Here is a 25,387-nt window from a genome sequence, read left to right on the forward strand (position 1 = left end):
TATAAAAACAATAAAATAGCCAAATGGAATAAATAATTTTTCGGTGAAACGTCCATTTGGCAAAATGTCCATTTGTCGAAATATCCTTTCGGTGAAACTGATAAAATCCCTTCAGCGAAATGGTTTCGGTGAAATGGAACTTCAGCGAAAAGATACCCTATTTATTACCTGAAATTGTTCCCTCCCCCTCAAATTTTCAGTCAGAAAAGACGTTTAACTAATTATTAGTTTGGAATGGCCTTAACTAAACCAAAAAATGATATGAATTCTTTCTTTTTAAAAAAACAATGAAAATGATCAGCATGTACTTTTCGCTAAAACAATAAGATCAAATTAATTTTTTCACCAAAAAATAAATAAAAATAAATAAATAGAATATAAAAAATTTATGATGTTTAAAAAGTATATGATTTTTTTCTTATATCTTGTATGATGATCAAGTTATTGTTTAAGAAAATGTATTTAATCAATTATTTGAATAATTAAAAAGAGAGTACAAACAATAATTCATCTAAGTTTTTTTATTTAAATGTAAAATAAACAAAATGCGTAATTATCCGAGATCATTTTTTCGACTAAATGATACACCATACAATTATGAAAGATCTTTTTTTTTTGAAAAAATTTAAACAATTAAAAAAGGATACAATAGACGAATAGAATAGATTTTTTTATTAATAAATATGATAACTTTTGAGAATTAATTAATAACTAATGACGGGAACCGTTAGAGGATCCGAAGCGAGTTTCGCGTGTTTTAATTTATTTTAAAAACGTACCAGTTGTATTTTCGCAAACTAAATTTAAAATGGGTACAGCCGGTTTGACCCGATTCAACCCGATTTTTACAAAGCAAACCATAATTTCAGCCAAATTCATAATTCTGGGTCAATTTTTTTATACGTAGTTTAACAAATTCCGAATTAGGAATTTTTATGTCGATCACAAATGATCACGTGATTATGGTTCAAAAAAAATATATATATATATAACCGAATCATTGTTGGAAACCGAATTTACAAGTTACAACCGGTTTGTGCAACCGGTTTCAAACTCCAGTCCTTTCGCCGGAATGGCTTAGGCGAAATGTCCTTTGATAAAATGTCTATTCGGGAAAATGGCATTTCGGCGAAACATGCATTCGGCGAAATTTGTTTCAGCAAAATGCGTTTCTGTGAAATAGATTTCAGCGAAAAGTTTGGATCGGATAGCCTAACCCTAATTCGTTTCATATTTATGTTCATGTGTACAAAACGTCTAAAAAAGCACCATTTTGCGACAATATGGTGCTTATTTAGACATTTATTACACAAGCACAAATATACATTTCGTTTTAATAGGGGTAACTGTTATCACTTTTTTAACCGTTTTTGGTGAGGAAAAATACACTAAACAAAATATTTGTTTTCGGTTCGTATAAAATGCATATTTACTTTATGTGGGTTCGTGATAATTTGATGACTCGGGATTATTTTTTTCGGAAAGGCACCATAATCCTTAAAAATAAGAGGAAAATCTGATTTATCAATAACAAATGCTTGAAAAGTGATTTCTTTGTAATGTATCGATTATGTTATATTTTGACCTATTCACAAAGAAAACTAACTTCGAAATCACGAAGTGTAATATGCATATTTGTGAATTGTAATCAAATAATTTGAAATTAAAACGCAGTAAGGAACTATTAAGGTAATTTTCATGTCGGTAAAATGCTGTCAGTATCGTAAAACTAAAATCATTTAAATGAGTATAAAAAAATTTTGATATCCTAAATATAGTAAAATTCATAAAAGAAACGTTTTTTTTTACTGATATTTGTGAGACTATCAATGGGTAATAGATAGAGAGAAAATTTATTTTTAATATTTTTGGTTAATATTAGGCTAACTTTATTCACGTGGCAAGGTTGTTCGCCTCCTATTTCTTAAAAAAAAAAACAATAATAAATAATAATAAGCACAGAATAATGAATAAAAAGAAATAGAACAGAATAGGATTATTAAATTAGATTTACTTATTTAATTATTATTATTTAACTAAAATATTATGATAAATCTATTTTTTTAAAAAAGAACTCTATACTCTTTTGAACGGGATGTGCGAATTTTTTTTTGTCAATTATAGATTGATTCAAATGAACAAAGCGAATCAAGCCAAGTCATAGCTCTTGGCAGAAAATCATTGAAAATCTAGGTTTTGAAATTATATAACCACTGTCACCAAAATTTTGTTTTACAGAATCGACTTACTCGCTTAGAAAAAGAAGCAGAAATTGAAACTTTAAACTCCCAAATTGACAACTACCCAAACTACTACTCCCTCAGGTCTTTCGAACAACATTAACTAATATGAAACTTCAAAGCTTCCTTCTTATAGTCCTTTTCATGTGTTTCTATATAATGGACATTAAAGGTAAAGTCCATTCAATATGTTCTCCATTTTCTTTTCTAATGATTCAACTTTTTGGTTTAATGTATAGCATTTAGTACCATCACGTTTATGGATTTGACTATCTGCAGTTGTAGAGTTTGGATAGAGGATTCAAATGGTAATTACTTAGCCGGTGACCAAGGCCTCCATGATTGTAGTGAGGGTGAAGATACAAAATTTAGTTTTCCAGACCAAACGTACACGGTTCATGCTAAAGTTGAAGCTAGTTTCGAGAAACAGAAAGTACGAGGACCTTTTAATGGAGATACCTGTTTTAGAATACATGGCACTGTAGATGATTGGAAATTTACTCAAAGACCTTGTTAATCGTTTATTTGGATATTATCTCAGTATGTTGAAGATGTGAACTAATTAAATCTGTTTCTCTAGTTATAATTTAATATCGATTGGAAAATAAATTTTATAATATTTATTACCTCATCCTTATTATTCCCAAATATTTTTACACCTCTCTCAGTATTAATATTCCATTCATAAATGTAATCACTTGAATCTTAAATTTTCTGTAAACTTTACTATATAAAATAAATTCACCTTTTAAATTAAAAGGCACAATAACTCATATCGATTACTAAAAAAATATTAAAAAATATCAATTACCATAATTTAATAATTACATAATCAAATAATTATTACTTACCAGTAATAGTATTACAAAATTATTACGACGGCTATTAATATAAGCAAGTTTTCTATCATCAGCAAAGCATAAACTTTTGATTTCTTCATTAGTTTTAACAGCTTGATGAAATTTAAGTTGAACCTTATCTATATCTTCACCATTCCAACCGACAATTGTACGACCTTCTTCACTATAAGTAATAAGGTATTTTTCATTTGCGATATTTCTATCATAGTAATAGGTTTACCATTATGTCGTTAATCATCGAAGATAAATATCTTGTTAACATCATTTTTATCAACATCGATTGTTAATTTCGATTACTGAATTGTCACTCATTTGGTAATCGCTTATAAACATATAAATTTATTACCAAAGAAATTATTTCTTTTATATCGTCCATTTGTGATTATATACTTTTTTTTCATTTGAAACACGTGTAAATATGCATGGTTGTACATACATAAAAAAAGAATTTTTAATTAAGTTTTTTTATTGAAACACATGTCAAATATTCATGGCCATACGTATTTAGCTTTTTTACTTGAAACAATGAAACATGTATAAATCTGTACATAAAAGTACTGTATGATTTCTCTCAACTAAAGCGATTTGGCATGTAAATAATGATGCCCTGAAAGCTTGGGAAAAAAAGTGTCAAGGTCACTAAACGTGACGAGACTCGATATCCACGAAACTTTTCAAATAGAAATACCTTTTCAGCGAGGCAAAAACAGTCACGTCACAGTCGTCACAATAACTAACTAACGACGCCCAACCTAATTATTATTCAGGTCAGGTTACACAACATACACCTCCGACGAACACTGAGTGTTTTTCGTCAAGGACATTTTGTCCCGTTATGGGTCATTTATATTACTTCTAACTACCTTCACGCTGGTGGATGATCCACGTATATTTCTAGTTTCGATTCTTTTGATACTTTTTATAGGAATATAATAATTTTTTTCTTTTTATAGTAGTTTAGTAGTAGTTTTAATTACCAGGGTTCTAGTCATATTCTGTAAAAATTACAAGACGAACGTAGAAATTTGAGAAATTATAATAGGTTAAAATTTGCATATTTATTGTTGAATACTCTTTTTATAAAACATTCCACGCGCGCCAGATTCCATTTTATTTCACAGTATTTGCATTAGTGTATACTAAAAGAAATAAAAACTCATTTATATACTATAAAAATCATACCACGTATGCACGAATGATGAATATATAAGGAAAAAGAATAAGTTAGAAAATTGTACTAAAAAAAAGTCTTTACACTGCACGCACGTCAAATTCCACTTTATTTTGCAATTTTTTCAATATAAGCTTGTAAAAACCGATTGATGTTTTGTTTTCACATATGTAAAAAATATAAGAAACAGAATATCTCGTGACCCAGTTATCCAATTTCGGTGAACAATTTTTTGTTGTGTAGCTCTATACACCCTTTACAAAATAAAAAAAAAAGATCACCAAAATTGGACCAATAGATCGTGTGATAAATTACAAAACTGATTTATTCGGAGAATATCGTGAGGAATCTAGCCACGTTCCGAAAAAAATCGTTTCATAATTATCGTACGATCTATGGTCCAATTTGAAGAACTACACAACATAAAAATGTTCATCGAAATTGGATTACTGGATCACGAGAAAATCGCAAAAAAGATTTTATTCATTTTCCCCGAATTTGAATAGTGACTTTCACTACTATCACGAATTAATATTGTAAAAAAAGAGTTTATATATAATACAACCATCAATTTCATGATTCTTAGCCGAATCAGTAATTAATTTGTTATCGTTATGTTTAAGAAAAATTGTCTATATAGATTTCATTTGAAATTTTCAAAATATTGCTAATAAAAAAAAATAAAAAAGGTTATTTGACTTTTGAGACGCTAAATTAATCTTACTAGGACTCGAAATATACAGTACATAAAAGAGTTTGCGTATAACCAGAAAAAAAAAATCAAAATCTTTTCTTTCGTTATACTGAAGATAATTTTTTTGCACATCTGAAATGTGTGTCAGGTTGACGGCGCAGTGTGGCGCAGCGATTTTTCCAAAAAAAATTAAATTGCAATTTTTTTTATTTAAAATAAAACCTTTAAATTACTGCACTAGATGTATTTTCGTCCGCTCTGCAAATTTACTTAGAGTATATACGGGCGGTTTAGAAGGCCATTTTCGAGTTATTTAACAAAAACCGTTTTTTTGACAAATCCAATTTTGGAAATGATCGGCAAAGTCGATAAAATCAATTGTTATATACTAAAGTCAAAATCTACGTCCAAAACCTCCTTCCGTTTATAAGTGAATTTTGTAAAACAGATGAAAATACATCTAATGTGTAAATTTGAAAGCATTACATTAAAAAGAAAATCTTCAACTTAGATTTTTTTGAATTACTGCGCCACACTGCGCCGTCAACCTGACACATTTCAGACGTGCAATTTTTTTGGATACTGACCGAAATTCCAGAACTGAAAAAATGCATGCAGGTAATAGTGAAAATTTTTTGGTTGCCTCCGGCCTTTTTATATATTTCGGGGACCTGTCTTATTATTGGATTAGTAAATAAAGTTTTCCACCAAAATAATTTTGAATTCTAACAACTGCCAAAAGTGTGATGTGTTGATCAATTTCTTTAAATATATTATTAAAATTTTCGTAGGCTTGTAATTGTAATTACTTTTAATAAAAAGGAAATCTCACTTTAAAATAATAAATTCGATATATGGAAGTCAAAATTTCATAGTATCATATGATATTCCCTACAAAAAAAAATTTCCAGACGTTATGCTACATTAAATTATTTACTATCAGTCTGACGTAATCCTGCTGCATGAGCATGACAAATTTTTTTTTTTGGAAATATGGAACGCCAATTTTTATAAACAATACAAAATCCTTCTTTTTCTCTTTTTTTAACGTAAAATTAACTTCTGTAGTAAAAAATTGAAAAATGTCAAACAACTCTGAACATGAAGTCATTAATAATTCAAATGAGTGGATTGAAAAGTCTATTGTAAAGAAAAGAATTAAATATTATGATCATAAACACTTTAATAATATTCAAGAAATTGGATTCGGAAATTTTGGAAATGTTTATCGTACAAATTTGAATAGTTCTCATAGCTTTTTAGCATTAAAATCTTTTATAAATTTCGACATCACTGCTAAAGATATTGTTAATGAAGTAGATATATTATTAATATAAACATTTTTTGTTTTTATGATACGCTATTGCACATTAAGCTAAAAATAAATAAAATTATAAATTAGGAACGTAAACTATATCGTGAAGTGGATTTTCATGAAAATATTATTCACTTTTATGGCATTACAACAGGTATCATAAATATTTTAAAAATTTATTTAACAACTGAAAAATGAAAAAATCTAAAATATTTTTTATTTTTCAAAAGAAATCCAATGTGATAATTCAAAAAAATATTTTCTAATGATGGGATATGCCGACAGTGGTACCCTTCGAAATTATTTAAGTGAACGCTTTGAAAATCTCACTTGGAATGATAAATTAAATCTAGCATTTCAATTAGCTGACGCTATATCTTATTTGCATGATAAAGAAATCATGCATCATGATTTGGTAGGTTATTTACAGTACTTATTTACATTTCAATATAAGACTATACCAAATACAATTATTAATTTTATTTATTATATTCGATAATAGCATTCAAATAATATTTTAGTTCATAGGAATATAATTAAATTGGCCGATTTTGGGTTGTCAAAAAGGAATGAAATGGTCGCCTATGTTGATCCACAAATTTTTATTATAAATAGTAATAAAAAGTGCGATATTTACAGTACTGGCATACTCTTATGGGAAATTTCTAGTGGTCAACCACCCTTTTGTAAGGAACTACATGATGTCAATCCTAGCACACCTGAAGATTATGTGAAAATATATATTGGCAAGTACAATTATGTTTAAAATATAATTTATAATATATTATTGATTAATTTTAAGCTTATTTTATATTTAGATTGCTGGAACAATGACCCAGATGATCGTCCAACTATCAATCAAGTTGCTGCAACATTAAATGCAATTATTCTAAAAGAAAACATCCAAGTATCAAGTAGACAACAGAATATCATTAAATTTCATGAAAATATTATTAATAATTCATTACATGAGGAAATGTTTCAAATTATTCAAAATTTTAGTAAAGTAAATATAAAAGAAATCAAACCTTCAATTTCATCAAATCTAATCATAAATGACTTTGAAATAATTATTACTGAAATAATTTTCCTTCTTGAAAATATAGAAGTAGTAAGAAAAAAGCATGAAGTTATTAATTATCTCAATGATCAATATTTAACTTCACAAGAAATTTATAATTGGTTATTAAATAATCAGGATAATTCAAATTCTATTTTTTTACTTGGAGTGTTTAATCATTTTGGAATTGAAATTAATGTCGATAAACAAAATGCATTTGAATTTTATCAAAAAGCAGCAAATACAGGACATGCATCAGGAATAACTAGTTTAGGATATTGTTATCATTATGGATTTGGAACTAGTATTGATTATCAAAAAGCACTTGAACTATATCAAAAGACTACAAGTTTAGGAAATTCATGGGGAATATATAATTTGGGAGTTTGTTATAATAATGGAATTGGAACTATTACTGATAATCAAAAGGCATTTAAACTATTTCAAGAATCTGCAAATTTAGGAAATGTACTTGGAATATCTTATTTAGGATATTGCTATGATTATGGGATTGGAACCAGTATCGATGAACAAAAAGCATTTGAGTTATATCAAAAAGCAGCAAATTCAGGAAATATATTTGGTACATCTAGATTAGGATATTATTATGAAAATGGAATTGAAACAAGTATTAATGAACAAAAGGCATTTGAACTACATCAAAAGGCTGCAAATTTAGGAAATTGTTTTTCTCAAAATAATCTTGCTTATATGTATGAAATTGGAAAAGGAGTTGAAAAAGATATAACTCTAGCAATTTATTGGTATAATGAATGTGCTGAACAAGGAAATTTAGATGCTCAAATTAAATTAATTGATTTAATAAATTAAAAGAATTGAATATACAATAAATTATTTATATACTATTGTCTTTATAATAAAAAAGATTATTGATTATATTACCGCTAAAGCAGTGAAGTAACAATAAAATAAGTATTTATAAAAATCTTAAATTTTTTAAATGAAATATAAATATATGACACTAACATTCCCAATAAAAAGTTTTCGCATCAATTTGTACCAAATTTATATCCATAAGTTATGCACTATATCGTGAGCCCATTTGGCACAAAATTTGTACTGTATTTATTTTAAGCTTATTCAAGTTGTAGTCCAGCTTTAATCTATTTTTGTATATAGATTTATACCATTTTTATATCTAAATTTGTGCCAAATAAATCTGTATATGAGCCACTTTTTTATATGTAGTTATATTAAATATATTCCAATTATGAGCTATTTTGAATATAAATTTGTACATGTACGTATTAACAAATTTTATATTTGTGTCACGCAGTTTTAATCTATTTGTATTACATATGTTTAATATATTTTAAAGTAGAAAACAAATAATTAAACTTTTATAAAAATAAGAAGTTATTGACATGATAATAACCTAAGTACCAGAATATTAGGTTTCTTCAGAGTTCGAAGCTGTATTCTTCCTATAAAACGCCCCAAAAAAGAAAGGAACAAAATTTTAGTTAATAAATATTTCATTAATATAAAGACTTAAAGAAAAAACCCACATGCAAAATTCCAAACGTCTAAAAATCAGAAGAGCCGGTCTTCTAAAAAAAAGAAAAAAAATAACGAAATATAAGTAAAATTTCGTTAAAAAATGATAATAAAAAGTCCATTAAAAACCCACAGAAAACAAATCCCCAGATCAAAAATTGCTGAATTCTGAGTTCCATGCTCTGTCCCATCTAAAAAAATGAATGAATGAAATGTTAGAAACTGAAACATTTTATTAAAAGAGATATATTAAAAAAAACTCCTCTTCTTACCAAAATCTAACATGTCCGAAGGCTAAAACAAAGAAAAAATCTAAAAAAAAGAAAAATTAACACATGAACAAAAAAATACAACAAAATAATAAAAAAAAGTGCTACCTCCACTTTTATGAAATAAAAATGAAACCTAAAAAAAAAATGATGTTAACAATTTTAACAGTAAAGAAATAGAAAAAAAAAGAAAAATAAACACCCACCTGGCCGTCTCCAGTTTGGAAAGCTTGTGTTTTCCATATTCTTGGTAAGCTTTTATTTTTTTTCTTCTTGGGAAATAGTTTTCTTGGAATTTTGATGTTTCTAGTTAATGAAAAGGGAAGAATGAAAGAGAGGAAGAAAGAGAGGAGGGAGGAAAAACGAAAGAGAAAGTTTTATTAAAAAAAAGTTAAAAAAAAAGTTAAAAAAAAAAAGTTTTTTTATTTATTTATTTTATGTGAAGACGGATAGGCTATTAACAGGACATATACCTAACGGTGCTACCTTACATCTAGCTATCATCCACCCTAGGGCGGACCCGAACTTCTTTGAATCCATCGAACCAGATTGATCCCCTCCGCTACCGAATAGGGACCAATGTCCAAGAAAAAGTATGAACTATATAAAGAACCCTAACGAAATAATAAGAAGTTGTGGCGATCTAAACATTATAAATAGCTAAATTCAATTAATTGACGAGCATTAATCCGTATTTTTCTTTCAACCACAAGGGTTGCCACCTGTAAATACTGTAAGAGGTGGAATGGTTTACACTATTTTAGGTTGTGAAAAATCTAACGTAAAAAAAAAGAACCAAAATGCTAAAAAGCATGTACAAAAAGAAACTAATATATGTATAAGTGGTTATATTAAAATGACTAACAAATTCTTAAGTAGTACGAGTAGAGGAACTGTTTTCTAAATCCATCGAGGCGGATAATATACAAACCTTTTTATCTATATGATAGCTATAATGAGTATCTAAATTGCCATTATCTCTGGCACTTCGTTTAAGCGGTCGATCGTCCATGATAGCACAAGGCTGATATGCCAGACTATAATCACTCTTATAGTATTCCATGTAAAAAATATCATCCTCATTGATGACCCTAGAATGTAAGTCTGCTAAGATTTCAGTATCTTCCTGTTTTTTCCGTTCAAATTCTTTCAATTTTTGTGAGTGACGCTTTTCGCGTTTTTTGCGTTCGCTGTTTTTAATCGGTCCAGTTACAATTGGTAATTCAGGAGGTACTGACGATGAAATTTCTAATAATTTCATTTCATATTCATGTTTGTTGTTTGTGACTTGCATTATAAGATCGCAAAGATCTCTCCGATATTCACCTTGATCGGGGGTAGTTTCCCATTGTATTCCAGCATCGATTTTTCCTTGTTCATATTTTGTCGATGATATGTAATCATCATAAATTTCTTTCATGAGGGCTAGCCAGCCATCACTGCCAACTGCAAGTGGTTGTAGTTGTTTTGTCTGAATTTTTAAACGAGAAGGTTGATTCAATCGACCACCTTCGTAAATGGGAAATGGAGGGATCAAAGGAATATAATGTTCAGGTACATTCTCCCAATTGTTTGTGTTGACTGGGGATTTAGAATTCTTAGATGATGTAGACGCAACAGAGCTATCGATGCAAATCGGTTCCACTATAGCAGGTACAGATACAGTCCTTGGTTTATGAAAAGGGATCGGAAAGGTATAATAACCTTTTGATGGTACGACAAATCTTTTCTTGTATCGAAGGTGTTTAATGGGAGTGATAAAACTTTGATTTTCGTGGAATAATAGTTTGTGATGTCGTGCAACTTGGAGTTTATCTTCCGTTAGCGCATTGTCATCCAACTTGGCGTTGTGAAAAGTGTGTCTAACCAGAGCATTAAAACGTGCTTCTTGATTTTTCTTTACCTTTGGAGAAGAACTGGGAGTAAATTGAAGATTCCCATAAGTTTTGCCATAAATAAAATCAAATCCTTTTGTAGCGACGACGTTAGTGTTATATGCGTGGTATGATGTGGTGAAAGAGATTCCCAATCGGTTCGAAAAATTCTGATGAAATTTCTTTTTAGTCCATCTGTTGTAGAGGCGAGATGCGTGAAAATCTTTGAATGTTTTACAACGACTAAAGTCAGGAATTTTGTTGTCCTTCGAGATACAGTATAGAACTAGATTCTTATGGTGTATGATGCAGGCATGACGGTGATGTGACATTGTAAAGGGGACCGGAATGGAGCAAGTCGCAGTAGTATTGGGAAGTAAACCTACTGTATGAGTATGATTACATGGGAGGTAAATTCCAAAATAAAATCTATATTTTTTATACGAAAAATTAAAAAAAGTTTTAGTCATGTGATTGCTTTTGTCTTTTTTTTGGGCACGTGATCTTATAAAATCCAAACGCTCCAATAGTTTTTTACGAATATATGTAAAAAATTTTTCTTGCAATCTTCGAGGAATAACTTTTTGTGTTGAAAAAAAGTGCGTGAGCTGTTTCGATATTTGAAATTTGAAATTAGGGAGTCAGCTTGTGGAATCGTGATTAATCGGGTTAGAGGACATATGATAATCATTTGTGTAAATCTTCAATTGAAGTTGATTGGTGTCTGGTAAATGATCAACCAGCTCAAAAAAGAAACTTTTTGAGCGCCTAAAATTGTAAATCTTGTTATAACCGGCTCTATGGTGTGGAGTCACGTGGAACTTTTTGTATTTTGTAGAAAAAATATAAGTTTTGTTAGGCGAAGAAAAAGGCCTAATATCATCAAAGTCGTTATGAAATGAAGGTGTATCCGATAAAGTGTCATCAATAGGAGGTACTGTTTGTAAAGTATCATGGTTGAAAATGAAGTCATCAGGACCAGCAGGTGTATAGTTGTATCCGGGTGCAAGAGCAAAATCATCAGCTCTTGGAAAATAAGACATAACCAACCCTTAAATATGGGTATAATGAGAACAATAAAACCTCGTCTTATGCCCGAGGCGCCCTTTGGGGCCTCTTCCCTTTAGTTGTTTCAAATAGAAACTAAAAAAAATAAACTTGCGCAAAATTACTGCGGGAAATTACCGAAATGAAGAAAAAGGGGAAAGAGTTTTTTTTTTTTTTATCTAAAAAAAAAAAAAAAAAAAAAAAAAAAAAAGTTTAAAAAAGAGATCGGAGATCAGTATTAATAATAATATTTCACGTGATACACATACACGTGATATGCAATTTCAAAAATGTTTAATGTGTTTGATCGTTACGTAGGATTTTTAGTAGTAGTAAATTTTTACTATATTATTGATAAGGTCGATAATCCAGATAAGAGCACTTATATATTTCAGAAAAAGAATAAATGTTAAATGTTACATGAAGAAATACTGCCAAATTAGTACGAATTTAGTATATAATTAAAAAAAACCATAACTAGTACAAATTTAGTATATGGTTCAAAAAAAATTCAAAATGTGTAATTAATACGAATATAGATATAAAACTAGTATAAAACTAAGCAACTAGTACAAATTTAGCATATTACGAGTATAAAATTGAGTGATTAACACAAATTTAGTACATATATAATTAGTACAAAACCAAGCAAATAGTACAAGTTTAGTACATTATTAAAAAATAATTTTTTTAAATTTTATTAAGTGGCTCAAATTTAGTATATAAAATTAACAATATACATAAATTCCAAATGAATACAATATAAATTATAAACGATGACTATTTACTGGGATTGTAACAAGTAACATTAACCAATTTAACACAACCAAACATATGGAAGTGCATTTTTATGCAGAATGTAAGTTTCTTTACTAAAGTTAGTTTGGTCTTTTCTGTTTTAAGTTTTTAAATTATTGTGAACTAACTACTAGCACACTTCTTTACAGTCGTCATTACCAGCCATATTACAGGACTATCACTTCTTATTTCACGTGAAAAGTGATAATATGCTAAGGAATTTTATTATTTGCTGCTTGTTTTGAAAAAATAATTAATTTTTTGAATTGATAAATATAGTTTTAATTTGACTTTATTTGACGGTTATTTACAGTATAAAAAATAAATCTGCTCTATAAATAATAATTTCATTAATTAAATCGCAAAAAAAAATTATATATTATTTGGTATGCATTTATTGATTTTTTATTTATTAAATATAATAGGACGTCGAACCAAAAAACGCAACAAATTGAAAAAACCTTTACCACCTTTACCACCTAATCTACTAGGCGATCCTCACATATATTATTGCCCTGAAAAAATCTGATCCGTGTTTTATCTTTCCATGTTTTTCCGTGAATGTATCATTTTCATGGAATTTATAGCCTTAAATCATGGAAATTTTCATCTCACTAACACGGATATCCGTGAATGTATCATTTTCACGGAATTTTTATGGAAGACATGGAGAAATAATGGAAATATTCGGAAAAAAATTTTTTATAGGGTTGTAATACCTACAATATTGACCTTTTTGACAACAAAGTTAGACGACGTTTTAACGTCAGTTCACGCCTACAGTACAATTACGGCTATAATAAAGCCGTTGAACGCTACAAACAATTTCAGCAATGACGCTCAAGCCTTAGCTACATCGAAGACATCAGTCATAAAGCAAACAACTCAGGATTTTTCCAAATATCAAATCAAGATCAAAATATTATTAATAACCCTTCAATTCTTTCAGACGTACAGTATAACACCCTTTCGTGATGGGGACGAATTTTCCATCGCGTCAAAACATCCTCAAGCTTTGACATCATCAAATACAAAAGTTACACCTCCCAGCTACACCGGCACATGATTAAATAGAACATCCCAAAATATAAAAACAATTATGGACCTATAACAACTACATCATTCTATACTTGACAGTATTTACGTATAGTAACTAGTTAAAAGAAAAATACGGATGAATTGGCTTGAATTCTTTTTTTGTTTTTTCTTGTTCGCCTGGGTTTCATTGTTTACTATTGTTGTTCTTTATTGGTCATGGTAGAGAACAGGAGGTTTCTCATTACAAGTGAGAATCTAAGTAGTTTTTACTAGATGATAACCGTCCTGCTGTAGCACTATACTTTCTTTGATTGTATTATAGTTTTACTTAGACTGCTGCCTGCTTGACATAAAATAGATAAATAAAACAAATTATTTTATATAAATAATTATTGTAATAAAGCGTAAAAGCACTAATTTTTAAATTTTCTGTTATAAAGGCAATAAATTAAGATCAATTTCAATAAGCAAATAAACAAACATTATTTTTGATGAAATACAGTAGTTTTAAATACGTGTAAAAAAAAAATACTAATTACTTCATAAAAATTAATGCCTAAAACAACTCAACACCCGCTAAATGATTCCAAGGACTTGTTTCGGTTAAAAATACACTGTAATTTAACATAAAAGATATAATATTGTTATGAATATTAAAGTTGTTTAATAAAATTAATACTCAAGTGGTTCCATACCTGCTGAACAAACTTCACTTAAGCTTCTAACAAAAACATTGAAATCGTGCTATAAAATTGAAAATAAATGTATTATGACAATTTAACAACAATATTAATAAAATTATTTGTATTCCATACTAGTTATATGACTTTCATTAAACTTGAAGTATTATAAAAAAAATGCGTTTATTATAAACAAAAATAGTATCATGCAGTTTAACAATAATATTCCATAGTTAAGTTTTTTAAGAAAATTTAATATTTTAATATGGAAAAAGAAAAAAAAGAAGAGTTCGTGGAGAAATAATTTTGTTTATTTTTTATTTTTATTTTTATTTTCAAAGCGAACTAAGCTACAGTACAAATTGCATAAAACTATAAGCCCAAACCAAAACACAAAGGAGACGGTATCGCCTTTGGTTGTCCTGAAAGGAATCGACGTAAAAAAGGTTTTTGTAAAAAATTTACTGCGGATTTCTAATAAAACGGACAGAAAGTGGAGGGAATTTTTTTAAGTAATTTTTGTTGTACCGATAAACAACAGTCACAAGATTCTGTGTAAAGCACGTGACTTGTATAAAGTGAGTTACGTTAAGATGAAAAAAATTTCACTTTACGTTACATAATGAATATTTACGTTACGCACTTATCAGATCTCTTTCTAATTTCTATACAAGAATGACACAAATTCATTTTTTTGGAAATGCCGGAACGCCAATTTCTATAAATAGTACAAAATATAAATTGTACAAAATCTTTTTTTCTCTTAAACTTTTTAACGTAAATTAAATTTTACAATAAAAACATTTCTATACTTAAACAATGTCCAACAATCCTGAACCTAAAGATATTAGTAATTCAAATGAGTGGATTAATTGGATTGAAGAATCTATTACAAAGAAACAAATTAATAAATATTACGATCATAAACACTATGATAATATTCAAGAAATTGGATTCGGAAAATTCGAAAAAGTTTATCGTGCAAATTGGAAAAGTTCTTATCGCTTTTTATCATTAAAATCTTTTATAAATTTCGACATCACAGCTAAAGAAATTGTTAATGAAGTAAATATAATATTAATGTGAACATTTTTGTTATGATATGCTAATACACATTACGTTTCTAATTTATAATTTTATTTATTTTAGCTTAAACTTCAGCGTGAAGTGGATTTTCATGAAAACATTATTCGCTTTTATGGCATCACAACAGGTATCATAAATATTTTAAAAATTTATTTAACAACCAAAAACGAAAAAATCTAAGATATGTTTATTTTCAAAAGAAATCCAATGTGATAATTCAAAAAAATATTTGCTAATGATGGAATATGCCGATAGTGGTACCCTTCGAAATTATTTAAGCGAACGTTTTGAAAATCTCACATGGAACGGTAAATTAAATCTTGCATTTCAATTAGCTGACGCTATATCTTATTTACATGATAAAGAAATTATGTATTATGACTTGGTAGGTTATTTACAGTATTTATTTACATTTTAATATAAGACTATATCAATATACCAAATACAATTATTAATTTTATTTATTATATTTTTATAATAGCACTCAAATAATATCTTAGTTCAAAGGAATATAATCAAATTGTCTGATTTTGGGTTGTCAAAAAGGAATGAAATGGTCGCCTATGTTGATCCACAAATTTTTATTAGAAATAATGATAAAAAGTGCGATATTTACAGTACTGGCGTACTCTTATGGGAAATTTCTAGTGGAAAATCACCCCTTTGTAAAAAACCGCATGATGTCAGTCCTATCACACCTGAAGATTATGTGAAAATATATACTGGCAAGTACAATTGCTATGTTTAGAATATGATTTATAATATAATATTATTAATTTTAAGCCTATTTTATATTATTTAGATTGCTTGAACAATGACCCAAATGATCGTCCAACTATCAACCAGATTGCAGGAAAAATAAATGCAATTATTCTAAAAGAAAATGTTCAAGTATCAAGTAAACAACAGAATATCAATATTATTAATAATTCATTACATGAAGAAATGTTTCAAATTGTTCAAAATTTTAGTAAAGTAAATATAAAAGAAATAGAACCTTTAGTTTCATCAAATCTAATTATAAATGATTTTGAAATAATAATTGAAGAAATAATTCTCCTTCTTGAAAATATAGGAGCAGTATGGAAAAAGCATGAAGTTATTAATTACCTTAATAATCATAATTTAACTTTACAAGAAATTTATAATTGGTTATTAAATGATCAGGAAAACTCAAATTCTATTTTTTTACTTGGAGTATTTAATCATTTTGGAATTGAAATTAAGGTTGATAAACAAAAAGCATTTGAATTATATCAAAAAGCAGCAAATACAGGACATGCATTTGGAATAACTAGTTTAGGATATTGTTATCATTATGGAATTGGAACTAATATTGATCATCAAAAAACATTTAAACTATACCAAAAGACTGCAAATTTAGGAAATCCACGTGGATTATATAATTTGGGAGTTTGTTATAATAATGGAGTTGGAACTTGTATTGATAAACAAAAGGCATTTAAACTATTTCAAGAATCTGCGAATTTAGGAAATTTACTTGGAATGTCTGGTTTGGAATATTGCTATAGTTATGGGTTTGGGAACCAGTTTTGATAAATAAAAGGCATCTGAGTTATATCAAAAAGCAAGAAATTCAAGAAATACATTTGGTAATTGGTATAACTACTACTAGATTAAGATATTTATTATGAAAAAGGAATTGTAACAAATGTTAAATCAAATAGCTGCAAATTTAGGAGATTGTTTTTCTCAATGTAACCTTGCTTTTATGTATGAAAATGAAAAGGGTTGAAAAGGATATTAATCAAGCAATTTATTGGTATAAAAAATGTTCTGAATAAGGAGATCTGAAAGCTCATTATAAATTAATTTGATTAATAAGTTAAAGAGTTGAATATATAATAAATTATTTATGAATTATTAGCTTCATGGCAAAAAAAAAATTACAGGTTATTTTATTTTATTGCTTGTTAAAATATTAATGTAAGTATTCGATGGTATCCAAAAAAATCCTTTACTTTTTAAAGTGAAACATAAAGTTATGACACTGACACTATAACAAATATCACTATCCAATCCAATCTAAAATTCACTGGCAAACATAGAAGTGCAAAATGTGTAGAATACAAGCAAGTTATTACTATACTAGTAATTTCTGGTTTAAGTATTTAAATTGTTAATATAGTAACTACTAGCTAGTATATTTTTTTACAGTAGCCGCTACAGTCATACGCACTTCTTATTTCACGATAATATGTAGTGGATTTTATGTTTGCTAATTGTTTTGGAAAAATACATTTATTATAAGTTTGTAAATTATAATTTTAACTTTACTTTATTTGGTTATATGCAATATAAAGATAAATCTAGTACTTATGAATAATAATCTCAATAATTGTAGTTGCAAAAGGAACGTTAGTATATGATTATTATTTATAAATAGGAAGGTTGCTAACGCTAAATTTTACTTTTAGCTTCGGTTTATTTTATATATGAATTATTTCTGGGATTATCTTGAAGATTTATTGTGAAGAGGTTAATATATTCCCTATTATTAGAAATGTATATATCCGTTATATAAATTAAATATAAATTCTATTATTCAAATGAGTTTATAACAAAAAGTTTTAGAGAATATGAATCAACAATTCCACAAATCACTATCTAACTGAAAAGCTACTAGCTTATCGGTATTTTATAACTTCATATTAAAACAATAAATACAAAGAAAATAAACCGAAAAGGACATTTATATTGTATAGTATATACATTTGAACAAAATAAAGTTTCCATAAGATTAAGTTTATTGAATAAATTACCTTTCTGGTTAATGTCGTTCAAAAAAAAAAATTTTCTTGAAAAAAAGGTACCGCATAGCCTTTTTGGCGTACCATATAAAATACCGTCTCTGATATACCAAAAATGTGATATGTAGCTCTATTTTATTTCCTAAAATTAGAATATTTAATCAATAGGAATTGATTGATCGGCATTTTGATCACAAAAAATAAAAACCAACCAAAATTTGCGATTAAAGTTCAATTTTGAGCAGATGATTGATTGATCGTGATAAACTATTAACCAACCAATTAGATAGTGTTTTGTTGTTTTTGTTTATTTCCGTCAGTATGTTTTTATCTACTCGACCAAAAAGACCTACGTTTTTGGTGGTTCACGTTGAACGGTCAGTTGATCATTCTAACAGTTAAAATTTGTTGATCATAATTTTAGTGTAACCGATCAAAAATCACAATTCTGAAGTAGACTAATATTATAAATCGAATTTAAAATTTTCATATATTAAATTTGTCTTGTACTGACAGGATGAACGTACACACCCGAGTATAATTCAATTTTTAAATCGCTGAAATTGATATATCTTAGGCAGTGCTATACGGTATTTTAAGATTTCTGGAACTTTGATTAATTGAATCTGTTAGATAAAGTCGTCATCCAATTTTGGCTACTAACAATTTAACGATTTCTAAAGCGTATTAAAGATATATGTATTGATCGTACAGTAATTAATTTAGGAATTAAAATTTTTATAAACTTGTATAAAAAAGAAATCTCACTTAAAATGATAAATTCGATATAAGGAAATAAGGAAGTTAAATTTCATGGTATTATGTTTCATGCAAAAAAAAAAAAATTTCAGGACGGATTATATGTTAAGTAAAAGTATTTACGAACAGTCTAACGTAGGACAACGTTGAATTAAATTTTTTCCGCCGCATGAGCGTAACACAAATTCATTTTTGGAAATGTCAGAACGCCAATTCTATAAATAGCATAAATTTCTTCTATAAATAGAATAAAATTTTTTTTTTTACTTTTTTAATTTCTGCAGAAAAGCTGTACTTAGTAGACAATGTCCAACAACTCTGAACTTAAAGTCATTAATAATTCAAATGAGTGGATTGAAGAGTCTATTGTTAAGAAACGAATTAAATATTATGATCATAAACACTTTAATAATATTCAAGAAATCGGTTTCGGAAATTTCGAAAGAGTTTACCGTGCAAATTGGAAAAATTCTCATGGTTTTTTAGCATTAAAATCTTTTATAAATTTCGATATCACTGATAAAGGAATTGTTAATAAAGTAAATATAATATTAATATAAACATTTTTTCTTTAGAAACGTTAATATACTGTACATTGCATTTCTAATTTCTAATTTTATTTATTTTCAGCTTAAACTTCAGCGTGAAGTGGATTTCCATGAAAATATTATTCGCTTTTATAGCATTACAACGGGTATTATAAATATTTTAAAAAATTTAGTATTTAACAACTAAAAAGTGAATAAATCTAAGATATTTTTTATTTTTCAAAAGAAATCCAGTGTGACAATTCAAAAAAATATTTGCTGATGATGGAATATGCCGATAGTGGTACCCTTCGAAATTATTTAAGCGAACGCTTCGAAAATCTCACTTGGAACGATAAATTAAATCTAGCGTTTCAACTAGTTGACGCTATATCTTATTTACATGATAAAGAAATCATGTATCATGACTTGGTATGTTATTTACGGCGCTTATTCACATTTTAATATAAGACTATATACCAAATACAATATTAATTTTATTTATTATATTTTATAATAGCGATCAGATAGTATTTCAGTTCATAGAAATATAATTAAATTAGCTGATTTTGGGTTGTCAAATAGAAATGAAATGGTCGCCTATGTTGATCCACAAATTTTTATTATAAATAGTGATAAAAAGTGCGATATTTACAATACTGGCATACTCTTATGGGAAATTTCTAGTGGCAAATCACCCTTTTGTAAAGAACTGCATGATGTCAGTCTTGGCACACCTGAAGATTATGTGCAAATATATACTGGCAAGTACAATTATGCTTAAAATATAATTTATAATACAATATTATTAGTTTTAAGCTTAATTTATATTATTTAGATTGCTGGTCAGATGATCGTCCAACTATCAACCAGGTTGTAGAAAAATTAAATGCTTTTATTCTAAAAGAAAGCATCCAATTATCAAGTAAACAGCAACTTCATGAAAACATTACTAATAGTTCATTATATGGGAATATGTCTCAAAGTTTTCAAAATTTTAGTAAAGTAATTATAAAAGAAATCGAACCTTCAATTTTATCAAATCTAATTATAAATGATTTTGAAATAATGATTGCTGAAATGATTTTCCTTCTTGAAAATATAAAAGCAACAAACAAAAAGCATAAAGTTATTAATTATCTTAATAATCATAATTTAACTTCGCAAGAAATTTATAATTGGTTATTAAATAATCAAGATAATTCAGATTCTGTGTTTTTACTTGGATTATTTAATCATTTTGGAATTGAAATTAATATTGATGAACAAAAGGCATTTGAATTTTATCAAAAAGCAGCAAATGCAGGTCATGCATCTGGAATAACTAGTTTAGGATATTGCTATCATTGTGGAATTGGAACCAGTATTGATAATCAAAAGGCCTTTGAACTATACCAAGAGGCTGCGAATTTAGGAAATACACGTGGAATATATAATTTGGGAGTTTGTTATAATAATGGAGTTGGAACTAGTATTGATTATCAAAAGGCATTTGAACTATATCAAGAATCTGCAAATTTAGGAAATGTACTCGGATTAACTGGTTTAGAATATTGCTATAGTTTTGGGATTGGAACCAGTGTTGATAAACAAAAGGCATATGAGTTATATCAAAAATCAGCAATTTATGATAACTAGGTCAGTTAGGATATTTATTATGGAAAAGGAACTGAAATAAATGTTAAAAAGCTGCAAATTTAGGAGATTGTTTTTCTCAATGGAATCTTGCTTTTATGTATGAAAATAAAAGGAGTTGAAAGGATATAAATAATGATAAATGTGCTGGACAAGGAAATTTGGATTAATAAATTAAAAGAATTAATATTTGTATGATATTATTAGCTTTATAATAAGAAAAAAGATCACAGTATTTTTAACTCTAAAATAAATATAAAGATATGGTACTAACATTGTAACAAATGACATTATCCAACTCAATAAAGTTTACCACCAAAGAAGTTCATTTTTATGCAGAATGTGTAGAACATCTCTGCTTTAAATTATTGATATAGTAACTAACTAGTACACTTCTTTACAGTGGTCACTACCAGCCAATCACTTCTCATTTCATGTGAAACATGACGATATGCTAAAGGATTTTATAATTGGATATTTGTTTGAAAAATAAATTTTTCGAATTGGTAAATAAAATTTAATCTTACTTTATTTGGTTATACACATATACAGTATAAGATAAAACTACTAGTATACTTTGTAAATGATAATTTCATTAATTAAATCGCAAAAAAAAAATCTTATTCATGAATATATTTTGCATGTTTTTATTAATATTTTATTTATATAAGATAGATACAGTATAATAAACTAGAGCTTGGAGTCAGTTAAGGTTAACCAGGTTATTAACCGTTAAAAATGGTTAATTTAGCCGGTTAATTTATTCGGTTAAAATGCCCTTTTCAAGCATTAACATTAAGGTAAAATTGTTAACGAAAAAGGTTATATATATAATTAATATTTTACATATTTTTTATATTAAAATTACACTTCAACAAGTGTTAATTAACAATAAATTGAGCTTAATTCTTGCTTGAATTATTATTTAAAATTTGCATATGATATTAACTCCGGTCAAATTCTAATGCCGGTCAGAATTAAGTTTTAACCGGTTGAGGTTTTTTGGTCTGGTTCCATAAAATAGTATTTTCTTTTTCGTAATAAGTATATGACATTTTAAATATATTAGAATATTTTCATGATTCAGTCTTTTTTTTATTTATGAATTAATAAATTAATCCTATAATTACTTTACAGAAACCTTCAATTTTTATAAATATGATAAACACATAATTGTTAGATAGCAATCATATTTTCGATATATAATAAAAGTATTTTAATATACAGCATATTATATTATTAATTATGAGTGTATAAAACATGTTCGTAATTTCCTTGATTTACGCTTATTAATTATTTAAATCAAAAAAAAGATTACATAATTATACAAGATACTTAGATGTAATGTTAATTAATTATTAATAACCCTATACCTAACCTATCTATCTAAAGTTAAGTATAATTTCAATATTTATACTTATTATGTAATCTATATTAAAAATTCTAACTAAATAATTTTTGTGAACTAAACCTATCGATCTATATTCTATTATTTCTTATATAGTATAGTAAAATATGTTAGCAACTTTATTTGCGCCATTAGATAATAGTCATATTTTCAATATAAAAATATTATTACAATCTTTTGGTAATATCATGATTATTTCAAATTTTCAATTACGAATTTGTTACCTTTTAGAAATTTATTCACTGATGGCATCAAATATTAATATTCTTTTCTTTTTATTAAAATTTATATATTATTCTGAAAACTATGATAAAGCTTCTTTTGGAAGTATTTGTAGATCTAAAAGGAAAAAAAGAAAAAGAAAAATATACAAATGATTTTTTTGGGTGAAGAAATTTACAATTGCATTTAATCATTAAATTTCTAATAATAATTTCCATCAGAATTAATTGCACTGAAACATCATTCTAATAGTTTAATAGATCTTGCACTGGTAGCACCTTTACTATTTTACTATTCCAAGTTTGGTTGGGTATTGGCTGTGTTCATCACATTTTTGACTAGGTCATATAAGTCATAGTGGTCATTTTAGAAACACTGGATATAATAGTTTTAATATCCGCTTGCTGCTCATGTAATATGATATATAGCTGAATCAACATCAATTATTTCTGGAGTATCCCTTGTACTACTATCAGTATTTGTTTCCTGCTTCTTTCAGTGAGCTAGGTTTACTCGGCAGTTCTGTTATTATTAGATCATTAGTATCTTCATTTTTGTTTTTTGCTGTCTGGATCTTGTCCTTTTTGTAGATGTGGAAAGTGTAAATTCCTCATTTTCTTCATTATATTCGTTATTTTGCTGCTTCTTATTCGATTTTTTGTATTTTTTACAGCAGATGTGGTATTTCCTTATTACTATCAGAAGATCATCATCTTGTATTTGAATATCTTTAGCTATCTCTTTTGGGACTTTTAATACTAAAGTCTGTTAGTTAATATAAAGGAAATAAACAATAGTATTTTAAGAATTTAATTTTGTGCTTACCAAATATTCTTTTCTTTTGGGGCATTTATCAATTAAAGATAATTATTTAAACAAATATTTCGGTAATTTAATAATAATATTTTATTACTCTAACTGAAGTTTTATTTATATTGTTTTATAATAACGCGTGCAATAAATGAAAAAATTAAAATTTTTTTTTTTTTAAGAAAAATTGAAAACAAATTGAACGACTCTAAATAATAACACGACTGAATATTTTTCTTTTACAAAAGAATTTCAACAAATGTTTTAGTATAATCCGTTTGCTTTATCGTGCTGATCCCAAATTTTGTATTAATGATAAATCATGTGATTTAATTGTTTCTTCCCAAGATCAATCATTTATAAATAATATTGCAATAATATTGCAATTGTACACGAAAAAAATTGCCTACAGTGTTAAAAGTTTGAAATATTCTTACCTGTTTTGTTTTATGCAATTATAATATCAGGAATTCTATTTAATAGTTTGTTTATATTATATTATTTAACGTATTATTATAATTACAGAAGTATAAGTATAACAAAAGTCAAATACTACCCTATAAGAAATATGTATACGGAAAGGATACGTTTTGTATACATTTTATGTACGTTTCTATAGATTCCGTATACAAATTCCGTATATTTAATAAGCAATTCATTTTTGAACATTTTTTAAAAAAACTAATGTATACGGAAAAAATTAATCATACGGAATGTATACGGAATTTTTAAACTTAATATTTTTAGAAAATAATTTTACAAAAATCTCGTATCATAACACGAGATCACGTGATTGTTTATTGTTTTGTTATGATACGTTTTTTGTTTTTATATAAACCCTTACTTTGATGAGTTTGATCTTCCGATCTTCCTTTCTGTCTTTCCTTTTCTTCTCTTTTCTCGTCTTATTTTTGTTATTTTTTCTAAATTTTTCTTCTTTTTTCGTCACCCCCCCTTTTAAAAAAAAATTTTTTTTTTCGTACCTCACTTTAAAAATTTTTCTTTTTCATCACTCCTTTAAAAAAAAAATTTTTTTTCGTCACTCCCTTAAAAAAAAAAAATTTTTTTGATTTTATTCTTTTATTCCCACTCTTCTAAAAATTTTCTTCTTTCTATTTCTATTTCCTATTTATAAAAAATTTTTTATTTTTCTAACTTTGACGTCCTCCCTTTAAAAAAAAAATTTTTCTTAACTCTCCTAACTTCGTTACCCTCTTTTTAAAAAAATATTTTTTTTTGATTTATTCTTTATTCCCCTTTCTTTTTTATTTATATTTATCCCTTTTTTTATTTCATAGGCCAGCAGATTTTTTTTTGTGAGAAGATTCAGTTTTTTTGTAGATCAGTTTGGGAGTCCTTTCCTTTTTGTAGGATTGTTCAGGATCTTTTTCTTTTTTTAGGTCAGTTCAAATTTTCTTTTTTTTTTTTTGTAAGTTGGGTTCAGATTCTTTTCTTTTTGTAGGTTGTTTCAGTTTTGTTGCTTCAGAGTCTTCTTTTTTTGTAGGTCAGTTTTGGATTTATTTTGTTGTTTTGGTTTCTTTTTCATCAGATGCTTCATAATTCTTTTCATTTATGTAGGTCAGACATTCTGGAGTTCTCTTTCTT

The 25,387-nt window shown here is 27.2% G+C and overlaps 6 protein-coding genes across 6 annotated transcripts; 4 read left to right on the top strand and 2 right to left on the bottom strand.

The window, feature by feature from the left end:
• Nucleotides 1–2,399: 2,399 nt before the first annotated feature.
• On the top strand, nucleotides 2,400–2,757 carry OCT59_024007 (uncharacterized protein; the record flags this gene model as incomplete). Its single annotated transcript, XM_025327413.1, has 2 exons — nucleotides 2,400–2,412; nucleotides 2,480–2,757. The coding sequence occupies 2 exons, from the start codon at nucleotides 2,400–2,402 to the stop codon at nucleotides 2,755–2,757; spliced, it is 291 nt and encodes a 96-aa protein (XP_025171397.1).
• Nucleotides 2,758–3,019: 262 nt separating this feature from the next.
• On the bottom strand, nucleotides 3,020–3,501 carry OCT59_024008 (uncharacterized protein; the record flags this gene model as incomplete). Its single annotated transcript, XM_066135109.1, has 3 exons — nucleotides 3,020–3,022; nucleotides 3,092–3,299; nucleotides 3,491–3,501. 3 exons carry the CDS (start codon nucleotides 3,499–3,501, stop codon nucleotides 3,020–3,022), a joined length of 222 nt encoding a protein of 73 aa, XP_065991165.1.
• A 2,546-nt stretch (nucleotides 3,502–6,047) lies between these two features.
• OCT59_024009 (uncharacterized protein) lies at nucleotides 6,048–8,171 on the top strand (the record flags this gene model as incomplete). Its single annotated transcript, XM_066135110.1, has 5 exons — nucleotides 6,048–6,281; nucleotides 6,368–6,434; nucleotides 6,511–6,695; nucleotides 6,783–6,894; nucleotides 7,099–8,171. The coding sequence occupies 5 exons, from the start codon at nucleotides 6,048–6,050 to the stop codon at nucleotides 8,169–8,171; spliced, it is 1,671 nt and encodes a 556-aa protein (XP_065991166.1).
• Nucleotides 8,172–8,751: 580 nt separating this feature from the next.
• OCT59_024010 (uncharacterized protein) lies at nucleotides 8,752–12,044 on the bottom strand (the record flags this gene model as incomplete). Its single annotated transcript, XM_066135111.1, has 9 exons — nucleotides 8,752–8,785; nucleotides 8,870–8,911; nucleotides 8,992–9,049; nucleotides 9,131–9,152; nucleotides 9,236–9,263; nucleotides 9,334–9,433; nucleotides 9,601–9,727; nucleotides 10,059–11,430; nucleotides 11,824–12,044. 9 exons carry the CDS (start codon nucleotides 12,042–12,044, stop codon nucleotides 8,752–8,754), a joined length of 2,004 nt encoding a protein of 667 aa, XP_065991167.1.
• A 3,339-nt stretch (nucleotides 12,045–15,383) lies between these two features.
• OCT59_024011 (uncharacterized protein) lies at nucleotides 15,384–17,207 on the top strand (the record flags this gene model as incomplete). Its single annotated transcript, XM_025320413.2, has 5 exons — nucleotides 15,384–15,629; nucleotides 15,714–15,777; nucleotides 15,851–16,035; nucleotides 16,132–16,375; nucleotides 16,453–17,207. The coding sequence occupies 5 exons, from the start codon at nucleotides 15,384–15,386 to the stop codon at nucleotides 17,205–17,207; spliced, it is 1,494 nt and encodes a 497-aa protein (XP_025171401.2).
• Nucleotides 17,208–19,485: 2,278 nt separating this feature from the next.
• On the top strand, nucleotides 19,486–21,345 carry OCT59_024012 (uncharacterized protein; the record flags this gene model as incomplete). The annotated part of the gene is made up of 5 exons (XM_066135112.1): nucleotides 19,486–19,719; nucleotides 19,811–19,874; nucleotides 19,955–20,139; nucleotides 20,228–20,471; nucleotides 20,546–21,345. 5 exons carry the CDS (start codon nucleotides 19,486–19,488, stop codon nucleotides 21,343–21,345), a joined length of 1,527 nt encoding a protein of 508 aa, XP_065991168.1.
• Nucleotides 21,346–25,387: the final 4,042 nt, after the last annotated feature.

The sequence above is a fragment of the Rhizophagus irregularis genome, chromosome 4 (genome assembly GCF_026210795.1).
Source record: "Rhizophagus irregularis chromosome 4, complete sequence".
NCBI classification, from domain to species: Eukaryota; Fungi; Glomeromycota; class Glomeromycetes; order Glomerales; family Glomeraceae; genus Rhizophagus; species Rhizophagus irregularis.